Below are 16232 nucleotides of genomic sequence, written 5' to 3' on the forward strand. Positions count from 1 at the left end.
CGTTAACTTGCCCAGCCCTGGATGTTATGCATTACAGAAAACATCTAGTTTGGTGTCGGTCAGAAAAATAAATCACCGTTTGTTTTTTTAGGTAACTATTTGAGGTAAAAACAATTGTTTCTTCCAATTCATGCGGAAAACAAAAAATAAAAACCCTAACAAGTCCATTTACCTTTGAACGTCCTGTTACCAGGCAACCAGAAGTAACTCCAATTAATAAGCTTTAGAGGCGTATTAACGTATACCGTAATTTCCAGACTAATGAGCGCACCTGAATGTAAGCCGCAACCACTAAATTTGAAAAGAAAAAAAACAATAACTTGTACGTATATAGGCTGCAAATGTCTATAACCCACAGGTGTCCACGTCAGTCTATCTTTCGTCTCGAGGCAAAATCCATAAATTAGCCGCAGGGTTCAAAGGGTGTGAAAAAAGTAGGGGCTTATAGTCCAGAAATTACGGTATATACACACATTTTATCACTGTAATGAGCCACGCTAGTAGTTTCCCCCTGCTTAAACGTTAAACTAACCCGTCAGATTTAGAAAATAAATTATTTCTTTAGGCTCATAAGTCAAATGCAACTCATTTCCTCAGAATTCTCAAATGGAATTTTATTGTCTGTAGTTTCTGGAACTCCATTACATACCTGCAGGGCTGCAAAGGGTCAAAACCATAAAGTTTAAGAGTATGGTAGCACACATTTTACAAATACTCTACACAATTCATCTTCCTCCACCTTGTCACTTGACCGACTACAGATTATTGCTCTTTTCCGAGAGCCCCGTACACTGCTACCTTAAAGGGCTGAGAACCGTTCAGCAAACATCTTCAAACACATTTCTTTTCGACAGCTATCTGGAAGGCTATGGAAGGAAAAGCTGCTTAAATCAACGTTAAGTCTCCCAGACAACGATGATGTAAATTTCCTAACTATTAATGTTTTCTAAAGTTAGCCACTGAAACATGCCTTTACTTCTGAAGTGTACCCTCTGACCTGACACGGAGGTCATTTTTTCCCCACCCCTCCCCCCCCCAGGTAACACTGGGAACACTGAATGAGAAAAGAAATAAAATAAAAATATATATATAAAAAAAAAAAATTCACAGGAGACAGGCAGTGATCGCCCAATGTGCACTTCCACATTTCAAATTTCTCAGTCCACAAGAATGTCCTGTCCCTCCCCCACCCCCTCCCCTCCACCCACTATGGCCCCTCTGAGCCTGACTGTCCAATGAGTTTGTGTTGGGCGACAGTGGAGAATGAGTCCCTCTGGGCAGTGAGTCAAACATCAGGGAATGGTTGGAAACAGGACGTCCAGATAGGGAGGCATGTAACTGGGATGAGGCAGGGATGACTGACTTTACTCTTGTTCCCACTTCCATGGATAACAGGGTGAAAAGTCTTTGAGGTGGATGGCCAATGTCCTCTATTGTCTTAAATATCCAACCTGCTCCCCCAGTCGGCTGAATATAGGTGCAATTATATAATATTAAGGGCAAGAGGTTGTTGGTGGTGAAGCCAGCGTCCATACACACTACAGATCAGAGCAGGAGGAAGAAGTGGGAGTGTATGGAGGAGATCCAGGAGCTCAACTTTTCTTCATGGGCTTTTTCTTCTTTTTATTTTTTCCTTTAAAAGAGCAGGGATGTGACAGTGGGAGGGTCGAGGCTCAGGCAGTGTTCAGTAGGTCCTGTATGGCTTTCTGCTGCGTCTCGTTCAGAGTCGATACACACTGTGTCCATAGTCCTGCAGACACCTGGGGGGGGACACATGACAGACAGAAGGCTCAACCTCTGAAAAGCTTCACACACTTACATACTAGGTGGTGCGTCAACGCCCCTGCTCAAGTCCAGATTAAGTAGACTGGTACAGCTATGGCTCACCTGTACTTGACGGATGACATTTGCCAGCCGTTTGCTGCACGCGTCTTCGCTCTTGACCGATTCATTCGCAACTCCGTCCGCGATGATGAGGAAAATTTTCGGGAGGTTGGAGTTGTCTGGTCCGAGGACAATGGGGTTGTTGCTGTGGAGGGAAGAAGACAACAGTCAGCTGGGTTGGTTTCACTTCAGGAGGTTTATTTCCATCTCATCGAGTAAGTAATTACCTTTCAATGAGGTCACACAGGAAGTCAAATGTGTGAACGGCCTCCTCTTTGTCCTCGTTGAGGGGCAGCCAGCTGAGCCAGTGAGGAAGGATCTCGTTGACGTTCACGCACTCGGGCCGAAACCTCATGACCTTTCCAACGGCAGAGATGCAGTTCTCCGTGGCGTTGACGTTCTCCTTCGAGCGCGAGTCGGCTGCCTGGATGACTCTGACCAGCATGGGGATGGCCTCTGGGCAAAGGAGAAAGACATTATCTAGTTAACTTAAAGCAATAAACTTCCAACAACATCTCCAGTGAGGACCAGTGCCGAAACATACCTGTACAGAACGGACGGTAGTTCTCCCCTCCATACTGAGCCATGACTCCGACACCGTAGGCGGCCGCCTGCCGAACCTCGGGGCTCGAGTCGCCAAGTGACTGCAACATGGGCCGCAGGAAATACTCCGCGTATTTGAAGGAGGAGGGGCTGCAGTGTTCCACCACGTCGTCAAAGATGCACAGACCCCACTGTCTGTCAGCCCACGGCCTGTTGGGACACTAAACACGAGGCGAGACCAGCTTAGTTACTGCTGAAGGGAGAAACCTCGGAGCAGACCCCGGGTCTAGGTGGGCAGGGATCTGCCTTGACCGGTAGATCAATTAATTGATAAAAATACTGAATTGTATTGGACAGAATGAATGTTTTCCTCTCAGAATTTATAAAATCTTCATTCATTCATTCTTCAGTGTGAAATGTCCCTTTAAAATCCCTTGATTTTCTAGGATACAACATTTTCTGTGAGGTGTGCGGATAAAAAAAAAAAAAAAAGGAGGATAAATCAGTGCGCGTCTCACAATGTGAAAACAGGAAGTACTTACTATTAGTTGGACGATGAGCTGCAGCAGCTGTTCAAACCAAGGCAGCACCTTCTCTTTGTAACTACTGAACACAGAGTGCAGGATGTCGGACACTTTGGTCAGGATGTACACATCGTTCTCATCCTGCGAGGGGAGAACAAAGAGGTTATATTTGTCACAATATTCTGGTGTCATATTTACTGGACAAAACCACGGCTCAAACTCCTCTTCTGAGGTGGGAATATTTACCTCGTCTTGTAATGTTTCTTCCACCTGCTCATCGTAGTCTTCATCTTGTCTCTTAGCTGTCAGGGAAAAACAGGCACACAGATTTGTCTGAGCCCTTTAACTGCCTAAGATGGACTCTTCTTAGGGGATATGCAGTAACCCGATGACGCTATGTCCATAAAGACCACTCACCCTGTCTCAGCTCCTGGTTCTTAAAATGCTCCTCCAGTTTTCCCTTTAAGATGCCGCCCAGCTCCTCAAAATGCTCGTTGTTCAGACAGCCATCACCCATCAGCTCAATGCACTTATAAAGCAGAGAAAACTCCCGTTAGACAGGTCAGAAAGCGGACCTGCTTGCTAAAATAAAAAAAATTCAGAGAAAGGGAAACTTAAGAAACAAACTTACCTTAGCAAAAGAGTGCATGATCTCCGACAGGACGTCCGAGTCTGGCTCGGTGCCGATGGACTTTATGAGAGCGTCGCACATGAAGTGCCACATCTGGGTGAGGTACTCTGGTCCTCGGACCCGGGCGCACTCCAGGAGAAGGGGCATGGACTCAGCTGCTGCTACTCGCACACGTGATTCACGTTAAGGAAACGCCAAACATTTTCTGTTCCCTACAGTTCTACATCTATAAAGTCAAATTTAGTGTGCCGTTTCTTTAATTTTGATATTTTGTAATCACACCATCCCGTTATAACAAAAAGGATATCATCGTGGAAGTAAAACTTGAGTAGAGGAACCATCAGCTTCACCACCTGCTCCGTGTACTCCACAAAACCCTCCTTCAGCTCTTTGGCATAGCACACCTGGAAGACAAACATCTTGTGACATGGCTGGCAAAGCTAGCAGTGACCTGGACATCAGAGGACATTCAGTGGTCCACTCACCAGCATTTGACACGCAGTGGCCTTCTCCTCCAGGCCGGCAGTCTTGATGCCAAAACTCTGCTGGTCTCCCAGGTTGACAAACTCCCAGCCGTCATCCTCTGATATGTTCTCCATGTCCTGGGCTACAAGACAGACATACTCAAACGCTTGATGACAGCAAAGACGTGGAGGACAAATTAAAGTTTGAAGCAGTCTTAGGTGTCCACGACCCGCGATTTGTCACTCACTGTCGAGCAGGGCCACTTCTGGCTTGATCGAGGCCGTCTTCATCAGGGGCCCCATCACCACAGGCAAGTACTGCTGAAACTCCTTCCCCAGGATCTTGCACATTCTGGCCCAAGCAGAGATCATGTAGGAGATCTAAACCAGAAACGAAACGTGATGATTGGGTCGATGACACACAGACAGACAAGGACTTAAAAACCCGGATGATTCAAAGTCACTTTGCGGTCTTCCTACCTGAGGATCGTCATCCTCCAGGTCGTTGAAGTCTGTCTGGGTTTTGAGGAGCAGCTGCATGACTGCAGAGGCGTCTGGCATGAACTAGTAACAGAACAGAAACAAAGACAGATGTGAAGATGTTTGAAGCTTTGCAGATGTGAGTGGAGAGCCTGACGACATCTTGCGCAGACTTACCTTCTCCTTGCCCACAGCCAGGCCGATGAGGCTGATGCACTCGATGGTCTTGCCGCGAAGCAACCGGAGCTCCTTCTGCACCGCGTTCTCTACGATGTGTTTGAGCGAGGGCATGAACAGGTCGTAGTATGGCACAAACTTCTCCTCGGCCGTGTCGGCCACGGAGGCGATGGAAGTCACCACCTGTTCCAGAACCAGTTTGGTGCCCTTCTGGATCAACTGGGAGGAGGGAGGAGGACACACATAAGACTCCTGACAGCCACACAAGAGATTTTTCCAAACCGGCCAACAGAAAACGACACCACAATCACATGTGATTGTCACGTGTTAGCAAGGAACTACTGATTTATCAAAACAAACTGTACCTCTTGCAGCTTGGCTACCATGATGACGTGAAGGTGCTGCACCAAGCTGTCCAGATAAGGGATCAGCAGGGATTTGGGACAGTCCTCCGTGAAGTTGATGAGGGCGGCGGCGGCGTGAGCCTGCACCCGAGGGTTACTCTGGTCCTCCATGGTCTGAAGCAGGGCTGAAATCACCTAGAAGGGACGCGGATGCAAGTGGACATTTGTGTCAACTGTAAAGAAATTCACTCAAGGCGTTCTTGAGATGTCATAACCATTAAGATGTCTTAGAATGTTCAAAGCTGTATGTCACATTAGTTACCTTATCGTGGAATTTCTTCTGGAAGGTTGGGGCGAAGTCTGTGGCCATTTGTCCGATAGCGTTGCAGGCAGCATATCGCACCCTTGGGTGCTGAGGAGGAAAAAGAAAGTCAAACTCAAAATCAATATGCAATGCAGTAACTGCCAAGTACTGTAACACGAGCCAAATAAGTGATAACAGCTCATCTATCTATCCACTGCACAGTTAACCTGAGGTGAGAACTGCACCATGTGCTGGATCTCCATATTAAGCTAATTTGTGGCGTCATTTCTTACAGGATCGGAGCAGAAGAGGAGGACGAAGCTGACAATCTCTTGGAGAATGGCCTCCATCTGCTGGTGGCAGCCCTCGCCGATGGCCGACAGCGCCATCAGCCCGGCGTGGCGGTACTTCCAGTCAGCTAGCGACAAACACACAGGGTTCATCTCATGTTCACGCCGACCAATTTAAAAGTGGAGCACTCAAAGTCAGAGGGTTAAACAACACGCTGAGCAGCCATTTGCTTCCATCTTATGACAACCAATTAAATCAGAAGTAGGCTTATGGTGCATTTTATTTAAAAAGCTTCAATGATCAGTGGTTAACTTACGGTTCTGCAGCATCTGCATGATGTGCTGTTTGATCATAGGCAGGATGATCTTTCCTCCCAGACCACAGGCGATTCTGTCCAGAGCGCTCTCCCCAGCCACAGCATTACTGGTGCGAAACAAGGAACAAATCACTCAAGGCATACAGACAAGTGTCTTAATAATTTAGTCCTCTTCTCAAATGTCAACAGTCAGAAAACTGCCAAAATCTCAACACGGAAACTAATCAGCTCAGCGGTCTTTGGAGGAAAGGAACAGGACATGATTCTGATGCTGTGGATTCTTGGCAGTGAGACACCAGGCCTTACCTGTCAAAGTCATCGTCATCCAGCTCATCAGCCATGGCCCACTCATCATCGTCCTCGAGGTCCACCATCATAGCCAGCATCTGGGGCACTGGAGACACCACACATAAATGCTACAACTGTCCTAAAAATTCTATTCAACTTTTTTAGGTGTCCAAAATTTATTAAGGGAGCAGGTTCAGTGTAGTAAATTGAAATCCTCACCGCTCTGAGCTACGATGGTCGTGTGTTTCCTCAGCATGGCTGCTGCAGTCTCTGATAAAGTGACGATGACCTCCAGCGCCAACTGCCTCTGCATGTTGGTCAGGTTGGTGTCGGCGCACAGCTGAAGAGACACGGCGACGTGTTGGGTTAAGATGTTGCAGGGATTACAGGTCAAGTGTAAACTGTTGCGTGTGTTACATCAACAGCAGTGAAGTTTTGCTTCAAGGTCTCCGACTCACCTTCAGACACAGCTGCAGAGTGGCCTCCAGGTTGGGTCTCAGGTATTTGGGCGCTGTGTCGGCGATTTCCACCAAGGACTTGAGCACAGAGTCATCTCCCTGGTAGCACGACTCATTCACCGCCTGATTAACGCAACAGAAGCTGGGTTTTAGTGTTGCAAATGCATCCGTTCAGCAGTGGCGAACGCTGAACTCTGTCGCGACGTCGTGAGTGCTTAACCTCCAACTTCTATCGCCGTCAGTCACTGACCGCAAAATACACACTAAACACTGCTGCGGTAGGGCTTAGTGTGGAGTGACGGCATGATTCAACACGTTCAATATAATCGACATAATCTGGATTGATTGCCGAGTGCTGAGAAACACGTTAAATTAGATAATTAGCAGCTCAAACTTTGAACTTCCATCTGCAGATAAGTTCTTTGTTTACTCTCCATACGCAGAGTTGATATACTCATGAACACAATATAGACAGAAACAAGACTCTTTAATAAACAGCTCTGTTAAGTAAAAAGTAGGGTCATTTTCACATTAACCAATGCTGCCACAGACTGTTGGACATCAACATTTAGCTTGCATTACAGGTTCTCACTGACTGCTTAAAAGACATTACTTGTGCAGGCATCGCACGAAACACTGCGCTGTGTGACAAGTTCCCGATTAAGATCCAGAATTAATGGAGGTTACTAAAATCTCACAAGGCTCAATGTCAGAAAGCCACACAAACCGATTAAAGACCTGGTGTCTTACCTGCAGGATTCCTGGCAGCAGGTCAGCAAAATGCTTCAGCAGTGCCGTGTTGCCTTCATTTGACAGAACAAAAGATGCCGCAGCCCGAGCCGCCAGGGTACGAATCTTCAAGATGATTTAAAGAAAATCAAATATGAATCAATGAGCTAGCCATAAAAATCAGGAAAGAAACTGCCCAGTATCAAGTCTCATAAGATCTTACCTGTGGGTTTGCTTGGTCCTGCATGCACTGAACAAGCATACGCTTTATAACCTCCATATAATGCTGCTGCTGGTTGCCAAAGATGCCTGGGAAGTTCCTAAAGTGGCCAAGATGTGCACAACTGTAAGCCACCAGAACTTCTGTCTGAACACATCGGTAGTTGAACCATATAACCACATGGCCTACACAAAAGATCAGGAATGAAGGGACTCACCAGAAAATATGCAGAGCAGCTTCACGCAGGCCAACATTGTCAGAGTTCACGGAGTCAAACAGAAACTTGAGCAGCTCTGGCCACTGGTTATTCCCATCATCATCTAGATTAAAAGACAGCAAAGATTATTAATGTTAGCTTTAAGAGCAATAAGCATCGGTCTGGCTAATCAGTTCTGCAAACTTAAAAACAGAAAACTTATTACCAATGAGGTTGCGGGAGAGCTCTGCGGCAATGTCGCAGACCTTCTTGCGGATGTTCGGAGAGGTCTCCTGTTGGATGCTGGTCAGCAGCTCTGTTTTGATGGCCGCCTGCATCTCTAGGGTCAGGCCTGGGTAGATCTCCTCAAAAGACGACGACAGCAGCCGCCGCAGCAGCACTGCTGCCATCTGTTTGACCTGAGCGGACAAAAAAGGAAAAAAAAACCCAAAACAAAACACTGAGTTCAACATTATGTCACGCTTGGCACAATCCCCATCATCCAAACAACAAGACTTGTAACTAACCACATCTTCCACACCTTCTGACATGAGAATGCTGACTTCTGGTTTGCTTAAACAGAAAGGATTTAATAGTTTTGATTTGTACCCAGAACAACAACCATACTCCAGGTCACCTTTGGATTGGCTTAAGTAGTTAACAATCTAAATAATGCAATTATATTAAGAGGCCTTGCGGGATAAAGAGTATGAATGCAGCTGCCACAAATGTACAGGGACATTTAGTGGAATAATGTTAAAGCAGTCAATGGTCACTCTAAAAACAAAAAAATAATCAACTTAACATCTATATGAAGCTACACCAACAAAACATGCAGCATCTCCGAAAAGGCAGAGTCACTCTCCCTGTGCTAAACACCTCTGTGCCTGCTCTCATTTCAAGACTCTAAAAATATCAGCCTTGAGGTAAAGAAAAAGGAGAGGAAGTACGAGGGACCAAGCAGCTGGTGGACTAAACAGAACTGCCCAAATGCCAAACCTCTGACTCATAAGTCTTCATGTCAGGCTGTGGGTGAGAGTCAGGCTACATTCCTGAAATCCCATCAATGTGGAACCTTTTCAAATATTTTACAGTAATGCTGAGGGATTCTCGCTGGTGACATGATGTAAACATCACATGACCTCCGTTTGCCTTTCCAGTAATGACAGTATGAGCGTTGTTCCTTCCTGGTGCGACAGGGGCCGACACCAGGGCCACGGATGATAGTTGTTTCGCACATTAAAGTCTAACCATCAGATGAACTTCAGACGAGCTTAAAGTGATTCGTAGCTTCCCTTTGATCGAGGCTGAAACAAATATGTCACGCCACGGATATTTCAGCTTTAAGTACACAAACCTCCTCTGTAGCAGATGCATCTCTGATGGCCTGCAGCAAAAATGTGATCTTGTTCTGACCCGGGATAGTGTCATAGGTCTCCTGCAAAGATAATGAATGGACAGCAGTGAGGAGGAGACATACCAGTCGATGCACGCTAACACATGCAGTTTTAAACCCATGAAAAATTAATCTTCCAGTGTGAATGTGAATGGCATGGGTGGGTGCAATTAAAAAAAAATTTCCATGTCATTATTTTATGAAACATGCCTTTCTCACACCATGGAACACTGTGTATTTGTTTTGGTCTCCAATGTCGTTGCTTCATTAAAGCCACATGAGAAATGCAAATACAATGGGGATGCAGTGAAACCTTGGGCGTGTGCTCTAAGGAAAAACATCACAGGTGATCATGTGCAAATGGTAAACAATGAATTTTGTTTTCCTTAGCTGAGTGAAAGTAGAAAGAAACACAGTTCACACAGGAATGAGCTGATTTTGACCAGAAAAGCTTTGAAATGGAATTCCTTTTTTTTTTTTTTAAGTGCACATATTCGCATGACAAAGAAACAGGACAGGGAGGAGTATCGTTGTGGCAATGTGGATGGGGTGGGGGAATTACTGACCAAATGCATTTAAATAGAAAGTGAATGTTTTAAGCAAGTATTGCAGTGCATTTAAACAACTCTTTGACTTCACACAATCATCTGGTTTCTCACGCTCATCATTGGCCTTACATTAAGTAACATTCGCATGCATTATAAATACTATGCAGTCTATAGTATATATATGAAAAAAAAAACAACTTAACACAACAGTGATGCTCTCATTTCCCAACTTTAAGACTAACAATACTGTACTTCATAGCTTGCCTTCCCTGTCTGGGATATACTACGGATATAAACACCTACCTATGTCTAAAAGCTGCAGATGGCTGTTGTTAAGATATGGGTTTAGAGTCCTATATAGATAGATTAATTCCTATTGTGTGTGTAAGACAGAAAGGGCGAGTTTCTATAAAGGATGAATCCCAATGAGCTTAGCATCGCGGCAGACAGTCTGTGGTTTACAAAGCAAAGCGCTGACTGCCAGTGGGGGGGTTGGGGGGGGGGTGATAAGATTCAACCACCTCATCCAAAAGTCGGGTGCTAAAGAGGTAACCCGTGGTAACAATGCTTTGCCGCGACCAGAGGCTAATCGTGGTGGAGGGGGGGGAAAGTGAAAAGGCCAGCTAGACTGAGCCTAAACAATCCCCTGAGAGAAACTAATCCAGTAAGACTAGATGACCCGAGACGAGCCTTCGTAGTGACGTGGCTGAAACTGAGATAATTTGCTTCGTAATTAACATTAAACCAAACAAGGAAGACAAGGACACGGTTGGAACAGCTGTGTTTCAAAGAATTTGAAATAAAATGACTGAAGGCCACCGCATAAGCACTGCTAACATGACTCGCCCTCTGCATGAACTGGCTCTAACTCCACCTCTAAAAGGTACCATTAACTGTTTTGTTGCTCACTACCCGTAACGATAACATTTACGTCAGTATTTAATAATTGACTTCCTGTTTTACACCTTTTAGCAAACACCCAACGCTAGCATGCGAGCTAATGAAACTAGCAACATTGTAGTAGCTTCGTGCTACGTCCTGTACTCTACTAGCTAAATGACTAGCTAGAGTCAGCTGGAGAATTTTATATTGGTACCAAACAAACGGAACATTTAATTCTGAATTAAAACGACTTAACGTGGCACAAACAAAAACATACACGTATAACCACACGATGTCACGACTGGGTTCATATCAGTAACATCTACATTATATCCACATAACTACGCAACATGGTGGAGGTAGTTAGCGTTAGCCAACTAGTGCTCAGTGTCGGCTTCACATTGCACGTGGGCTACCGAGCTTGACGTGAAAGCCTACTGCGCGCGCGGCCACACTGGATAGCCAGGCTGTTAGCTTCTGCTAACTTGATCGCCTTCTCTTTCTACAGTCGCCGAACATGCCACAAAACAGCTACGTTTTCTTCTCTCACCTCTGATTGTTTCCTGATGCTGTTGTCAGGGCTCATCAGGTTACCCAGCAAGAGGTAGAACTGCTGCTGTTCCGCCATTGCAGTGAGATCCAAAAAGACCAGCCGGGTGGAGAAGCGGCGAAATGAGCCGGGCAGACTCTACCTTGGTCACACACTGCTGCTATCGTCCCATTGGCTTAATCTATCAACTCTACTTGCCGTTCATTGAGCCACACACCTGTAGCAAACGCACGCCATTGGCTCACACGGATTCTCTGCGTCCATTGGATGGGATCTACACCGGAAAGTGAACGCGCTGTTCTTATTCGTTAATAGTAAACTCCTGAAGCGCGGGAAATTACTTCGGCGTTGGGCAGCGGTGCTGAACATTATCCGTGGAAAGTAACTAGTTACATTTATTCAGGTATTGTACTTAAGAACAATTTTGAGGTAATTCGACTTCATTCGACTGTTTCTTCCACTTCAGTACTTACTCGTTACTTTTCAGTAAGTTCTTACCTACAGAAAACATAAAACATTTGACATTGTTTTAGATTAGATAGTTCGACCACAGCTACAGTAAAATGTAACACAATGAAGCATTAATAGCAATAGATAGATAATTTATTGAAATTCAAGAATTAATTAATGAAGTCACGATTCTAAGTCCCTGTGTGTTACTTTGCCATGTAAAATGGAATATGATGTTTAAGAATAAGATGTAAATACATTATATTAAATACCCATTATATGCTATAATTGCTGGAATGTGAGGATGAGTGAATATATCTTACTGAACTTAAAATAATTTTAAAAAGCATATTATATATGTTTATTCCAACACATGAGTGAAATATTCAAAACCATAATCCAAGTGTTTTTCTTTTTTTGCTGGAATATTATATCAGTGGGAATATTTCATTAAGTTTTATTATTTCCATTATGCAAAATAAAATTTCATTCTTACCCATTTGTTAACTTTTGAAACTTGAGGATAGAATGCAAAACAGATTTAAATTTATGTTATTGGCCGCAAGGTTTATATGATTTAAACTAGCTGTGTTTACAACTCAGCTGTATTAGTGGAATGTAGTGAGACAATGTCCCAGTAGGTGGCAGTCAAGCTCTTTCCAGTGCATTTGTTTTCATTAGACCCAGCAATCCTCTACCAGTGAAATTATCTGTGTTTGCAGATCAGACTGAACTGAAAAACTGCAACAGATTTCAAGGACATTTGGTGGACAGACAACCTTTGGGGCAAGAAAAATAACATTTTTTTCTTGTTTTCTTTATGTCTGTTCCAATATATAGCTGTGATTATTAAGTGATACACTGACAATAATGATAATAATGCTACTGGGAATTTAAAGGCAAACGGGCTCCGGAAAGAGAACAAAACTTAATTAAAAATATAGCCCATTTAATCAAGGTACATGAAATCATATACAGTTGTTCTAGTGAGTTGTAGGTAGGTTGCTGAGGAAAGGTTGAATTGTAGCCTATTGATTATTTGACGTCAATAGATTTGTGTCAAAAGTAGCAAATCAGTCCTTTGCAAACTGCTTGGTTTACATTACACACACACACACACACACACACACACACACTCAGACACGTGAGAGAGTATATATTATGTCTGTTTGAAGACTCCCTCCTGTTTTTCACACATTCACAGTTTATGGCCCATGCGGTCCGCCCTGGCCCCTGACAGCACCCCTACTGGTCTGAGGCGAACCTGTAACTTGGTACCGTTCTCTTAGTCCGTCAGGAGAGTCCAGAGCTCCGGTGGCGGACTGCCGTGAATCACTCTGCAGCATCTCCGATTGTCTCCCGACAACTTGTATCGGCAGCAGGATGCTCGTGATGAACTAGAACTAAAAGGTAAGCTCAAAATTCATTTAACTTTATGATTTTTTTTTCCTCACGAGTAAGCTTGAAAGATAGTAGCCCCCCCACCCTTTACTCCGTTGTCTTTCTTTCCCCTCATTATTTCCGGCGCTGAAAGATTTATCGCCAAATTCCATTCAAAAATTAAGTTTTTCTTGTAGCCCAGGGTTCCGTCGAACATATTTCAACTTAAAACATTTAACAAACTTATATTTATTCCTCTGTACAATTCGGCACACATCCACCAAATGTACTGACATTTATTTCTGAACAAAAAGTGCTTGATGTAAGCAGTAGAAATTGATAATATGTTAAAGAAAAATACGGGCACGACGCTAAATGAGCGTTACTACATGGACAGAACAACGTGTTTCCTCCAAAGAAAGCAGGCTAGGTTTTAACCCAGAACTTTGGATAAAGACTGAGGGACAACAATCTTCATTCTCCCTGTGCCCCAGCCTATTTCATCTCACTAACCAAACCCTTACTGATTTATCACGACTTTTAGACAATAGCGCGGGGTACTTTTAGGTGATGATAAACTGGAGTTCTTTTTTTTTGCTCTGGTACTACTGTGTAGGATTTGTACTGCAAAAAACAGTTTTATTTGTGGTTTGAACATCAGTTTGAGACTCATCAAAAGTAGGCGTTGGTAAACAGGCAAGACCTAATCATGTATTTAATTGAAGTTTATCACAGACCTAACTCTAGCCTACTGCAGATTTATTTATTTATCGATTTTAATTTTAAATTCCGCCACCTTTTCAGCACTCACTGAAAATCTCTCTCAGAGCTGAATGGAAACAGAGGCTGTGGAGACAAATAAGGACTCAGTGCAGCTAATATATAACCCTCTAAATGGAAGCCGAGTTAAGTCATTAAACTGAAATCCCTGAATGTGTTACCCACAGACCTCCATAGATTCATATGAGGTCAAGCTGAAGTGGGAAAGGAGAGAAAGATGGATGAGGAGAAAAATAGCAAGTTTAGTGATGAGAGGCTGATGGACAGGCACAGAATTCAGACTCTGAAACTGTGTGTTTGAGCTTGTTTAATATTTATTTATACAGGGGAAGTTGTTAGAACTTAATGATTTTTTTTCTCAAAAAGCCACAGTCTTCCAGTGAAGACATATTGGTGCCTTTTGCAGCTACAGGACCATGGCAGTATGTTGCTGGGGAAAGAAAAACACTTATTAAACCATCAGTTAAATAAGTGAGTGACAGTTGGTAAGTTTTGAGTCGATGCGCGAGATGCTAATCCTAACCCTTGGTCATGAAATAGTTCACAGGCTAAATGCCCCCTAAAACCACAATCCCTCATTTTAACCTTTCTATTTCTACATAAGAAAATAAACAAAATATGAATTGTAAATAAGACAGGTTTGGACTTGTCAGACACCACCTTTTTTTTTTTTTGGGACAGCGCTAGGCTAGCACCTTCCCCTGTGTCTAGCTCATGTTATGCTAGGTTAACTGCTTCCCACACCTATGCTAAGCTAGGGAATTTGATACATCATATTTAGCCTCATAACTTTCCATGTTAGTCTATTTCCCAGAATGTCAACCTGTCCAATTAAGCATATTATTTTTTCATGTGCAAATCACTATAAAGCTGTCTCATTGGGCAGCTTGTCTAACCTCCAAACTGCAACCTCCCCCTGTTTCTGCCCATGTGTGTGTGACTGCTGTAAGCACAGTTTTATTGCTCCAGCAGAAAGGTAAACCTCGGTGACCGCAGGGTTTTAAAAAATCAACACAGCCAGACTTGTTTAAAACAGACCGAGTTGAATGTTTGAAGTATTAAAAGTCAATATTTCTTTGTGACATACAAGACCTGATTCACAGTGGAGCACTATGTGCTGGACAAGGCATCCATTTAGGGCTGTGACGGGATGGGCGGATCAGGGTCGGGTGTTGGTTTTGGGGGTTAAGAGTTGTTGGGTAACCGCTATAGACCTTTTTTTTGCAGCTGGTCATGGATTAATGGAAATCCCTGGAGATGAACTAATTTGTTTTAATTTTGTAATTCATATAAATGCAGTAGGTCCATGGCTTTCTGTAGCTGTACATTAACAATCTTGTCCCTCATGCTTAAATAGTATGGTGAAATAATTTCCTGCTTAGTTCATGTTCACTCGCAGTGTCATTTGTAACCCAGGATGATCTTTTAGCTAGAGTGAGACTGCAGGGATGGACTTCAAAGTCAACTGTACGGGACATTGAAAACGGGACTGAGCAGGATCCTGCGTTCCACATGTGGTTGAGTTTTATGCAGTAAGCCTAGGCTAGTTAGTTAAGGTTATGAGAAGATGGCTGGTTAAATGTTAAGTAAGCAAATCTCATTTAAGAGTAGATATTTAAGTGAAAACAAATGAAATATGTTGACAGTAAATGCTTACATTCAGTATAAACTTTTCCCTGTTATGTTACTTAAAACATAATTTATGTCTCTTACAAAATATATTTACTTCAATTTAGTGACTCACTGGTGAGCATAGTGGCAATAAGCAGCTAAAGAGCCTGAACAGTTAATGCTGGTTTTCTTTTCAGACAAAAGGCAGGTAATCAAATATGTACAATGCAGTACATAAATTGTCCCAAGGTGATCAGAGCAGCAATTTGGTTTTCACCTAATGTGCTCAAAGGTGGAGACGCTGAAAACAATTTGGGCTTTTCAATAGACACTGGTACTTAGAGGCAATCACAAGTGGCTGAATGCTCTCTAAATCTGTGCTAATACATTTTCTGACTCTTGCAAGGTGATATAGAAGTTACTATCATATTCACTTGTTTAGTTGACAGGTTGGTGGCCTTCTTTTAAGCCCCCTGAAGTCCACTGTTCTCTGGCTGTCTTTCACTGATCCTGGTTTGGCTTTTGCTCAGCGCTCCCCTGCGCCTCACTGTGCCTGTAATCTTTCAGCCTCAGCAGTGACAGGAGGGCTGTAAAAACAGAGCCAGAGGAGGTCATCCTGAAGTTTGCACAGGAGCAAGCCATTCATCCTCCTTGGGGGGGTGGGCTTGGTACTCTGCTGCGGTGAGACTGAAGCCGAGAGAGATGAATGTGCTGCTCTGTAAAAGTTGGGGATGAGGCTGGGAAGCGTTATTCGTCTCTTATGCTCTGGTGGGCACACAGAAAGCT

General features: G+C 43.8%; 2 protein-coding genes across 4 annotated transcripts in view; one reads left to right on the plus strand and one right to left on the minus strand.

Annotated features, from left to right (window-relative positions):
* Nucleotides 1-593: 593 nt before the first annotated feature.
* kpnb3 (karyopherin (importin) beta 3) lies at nucleotides 594-11391 on the minus strand. Its single transcript, XM_046382317.1, has 26 exons — nucleotides 11226-11391; nucleotides 9207-9287; nucleotides 8076-8268; nucleotides 7871-7973; nucleotides 7657-7753; nucleotides 7455-7559; nucleotides 6705-6827; nucleotides 6466-6586; nucleotides 6265-6352; nucleotides 5959-6065; nucleotides 5645-5769; nucleotides 5370-5459; nucleotides 5069-5242; nucleotides 4704-4922; nucleotides 4527-4610; nucleotides 4295-4427; nucleotides 4068-4189; nucleotides 3890-3986; nucleotides 3583-3755; nucleotides 3369-3480; nucleotides 3198-3253; nucleotides 2970-3092; nucleotides 2429-2648; nucleotides 2112-2340; nucleotides 1888-2029; nucleotides 594-1760 (listed from the first exon to the last, which is right to left on the minus strand). Exons 1-26 carry the CDS (start codon nucleotides 11301-11303, stop codon nucleotides 1674-1676), a joined length of 3282 nt encoding a protein of 1093 aa, XP_046238273.1. The 5' UTR covers nucleotides 11304-11391; the 3' UTR covers nucleotides 594-1673.
* A 167-nt stretch (nucleotides 11392-11558) lies between these two features.
* The window catches only part of LOC124055449 (semaphorin-5B-like), a 33404-nt gene continuing 28730 nt past the window's right edge, over nucleotides 11559-16232 (plus strand). For 2 of the 3 annotated variants that reach the window (XR_006842644.1, XM_046382318.1), the window contains exons 1-2: nucleotides 11571-11711; nucleotides 12880-13085. The gene's annotated coding sequence lies outside the window, so the exon portion shown is untranslated. Of the gene's footprint in view, nucleotides 11712-12879; nucleotides 13086-16232 lie in introns of all 3 variants that reach the window. The other variant, XM_046382319.1, reaches the window with a different exon arrangement.

Source organism: Scatophagus argus, chromosome 24 (genome assembly GCF_020382885.2).
Source record: "Scatophagus argus isolate fScaArg1 chromosome 24, fScaArg1.pri, whole genome shotgun sequence".
NCBI lineage: Eukaryota > Metazoa > Chordata > Actinopteri > Scatophagidae > Scatophagus > Scatophagus argus.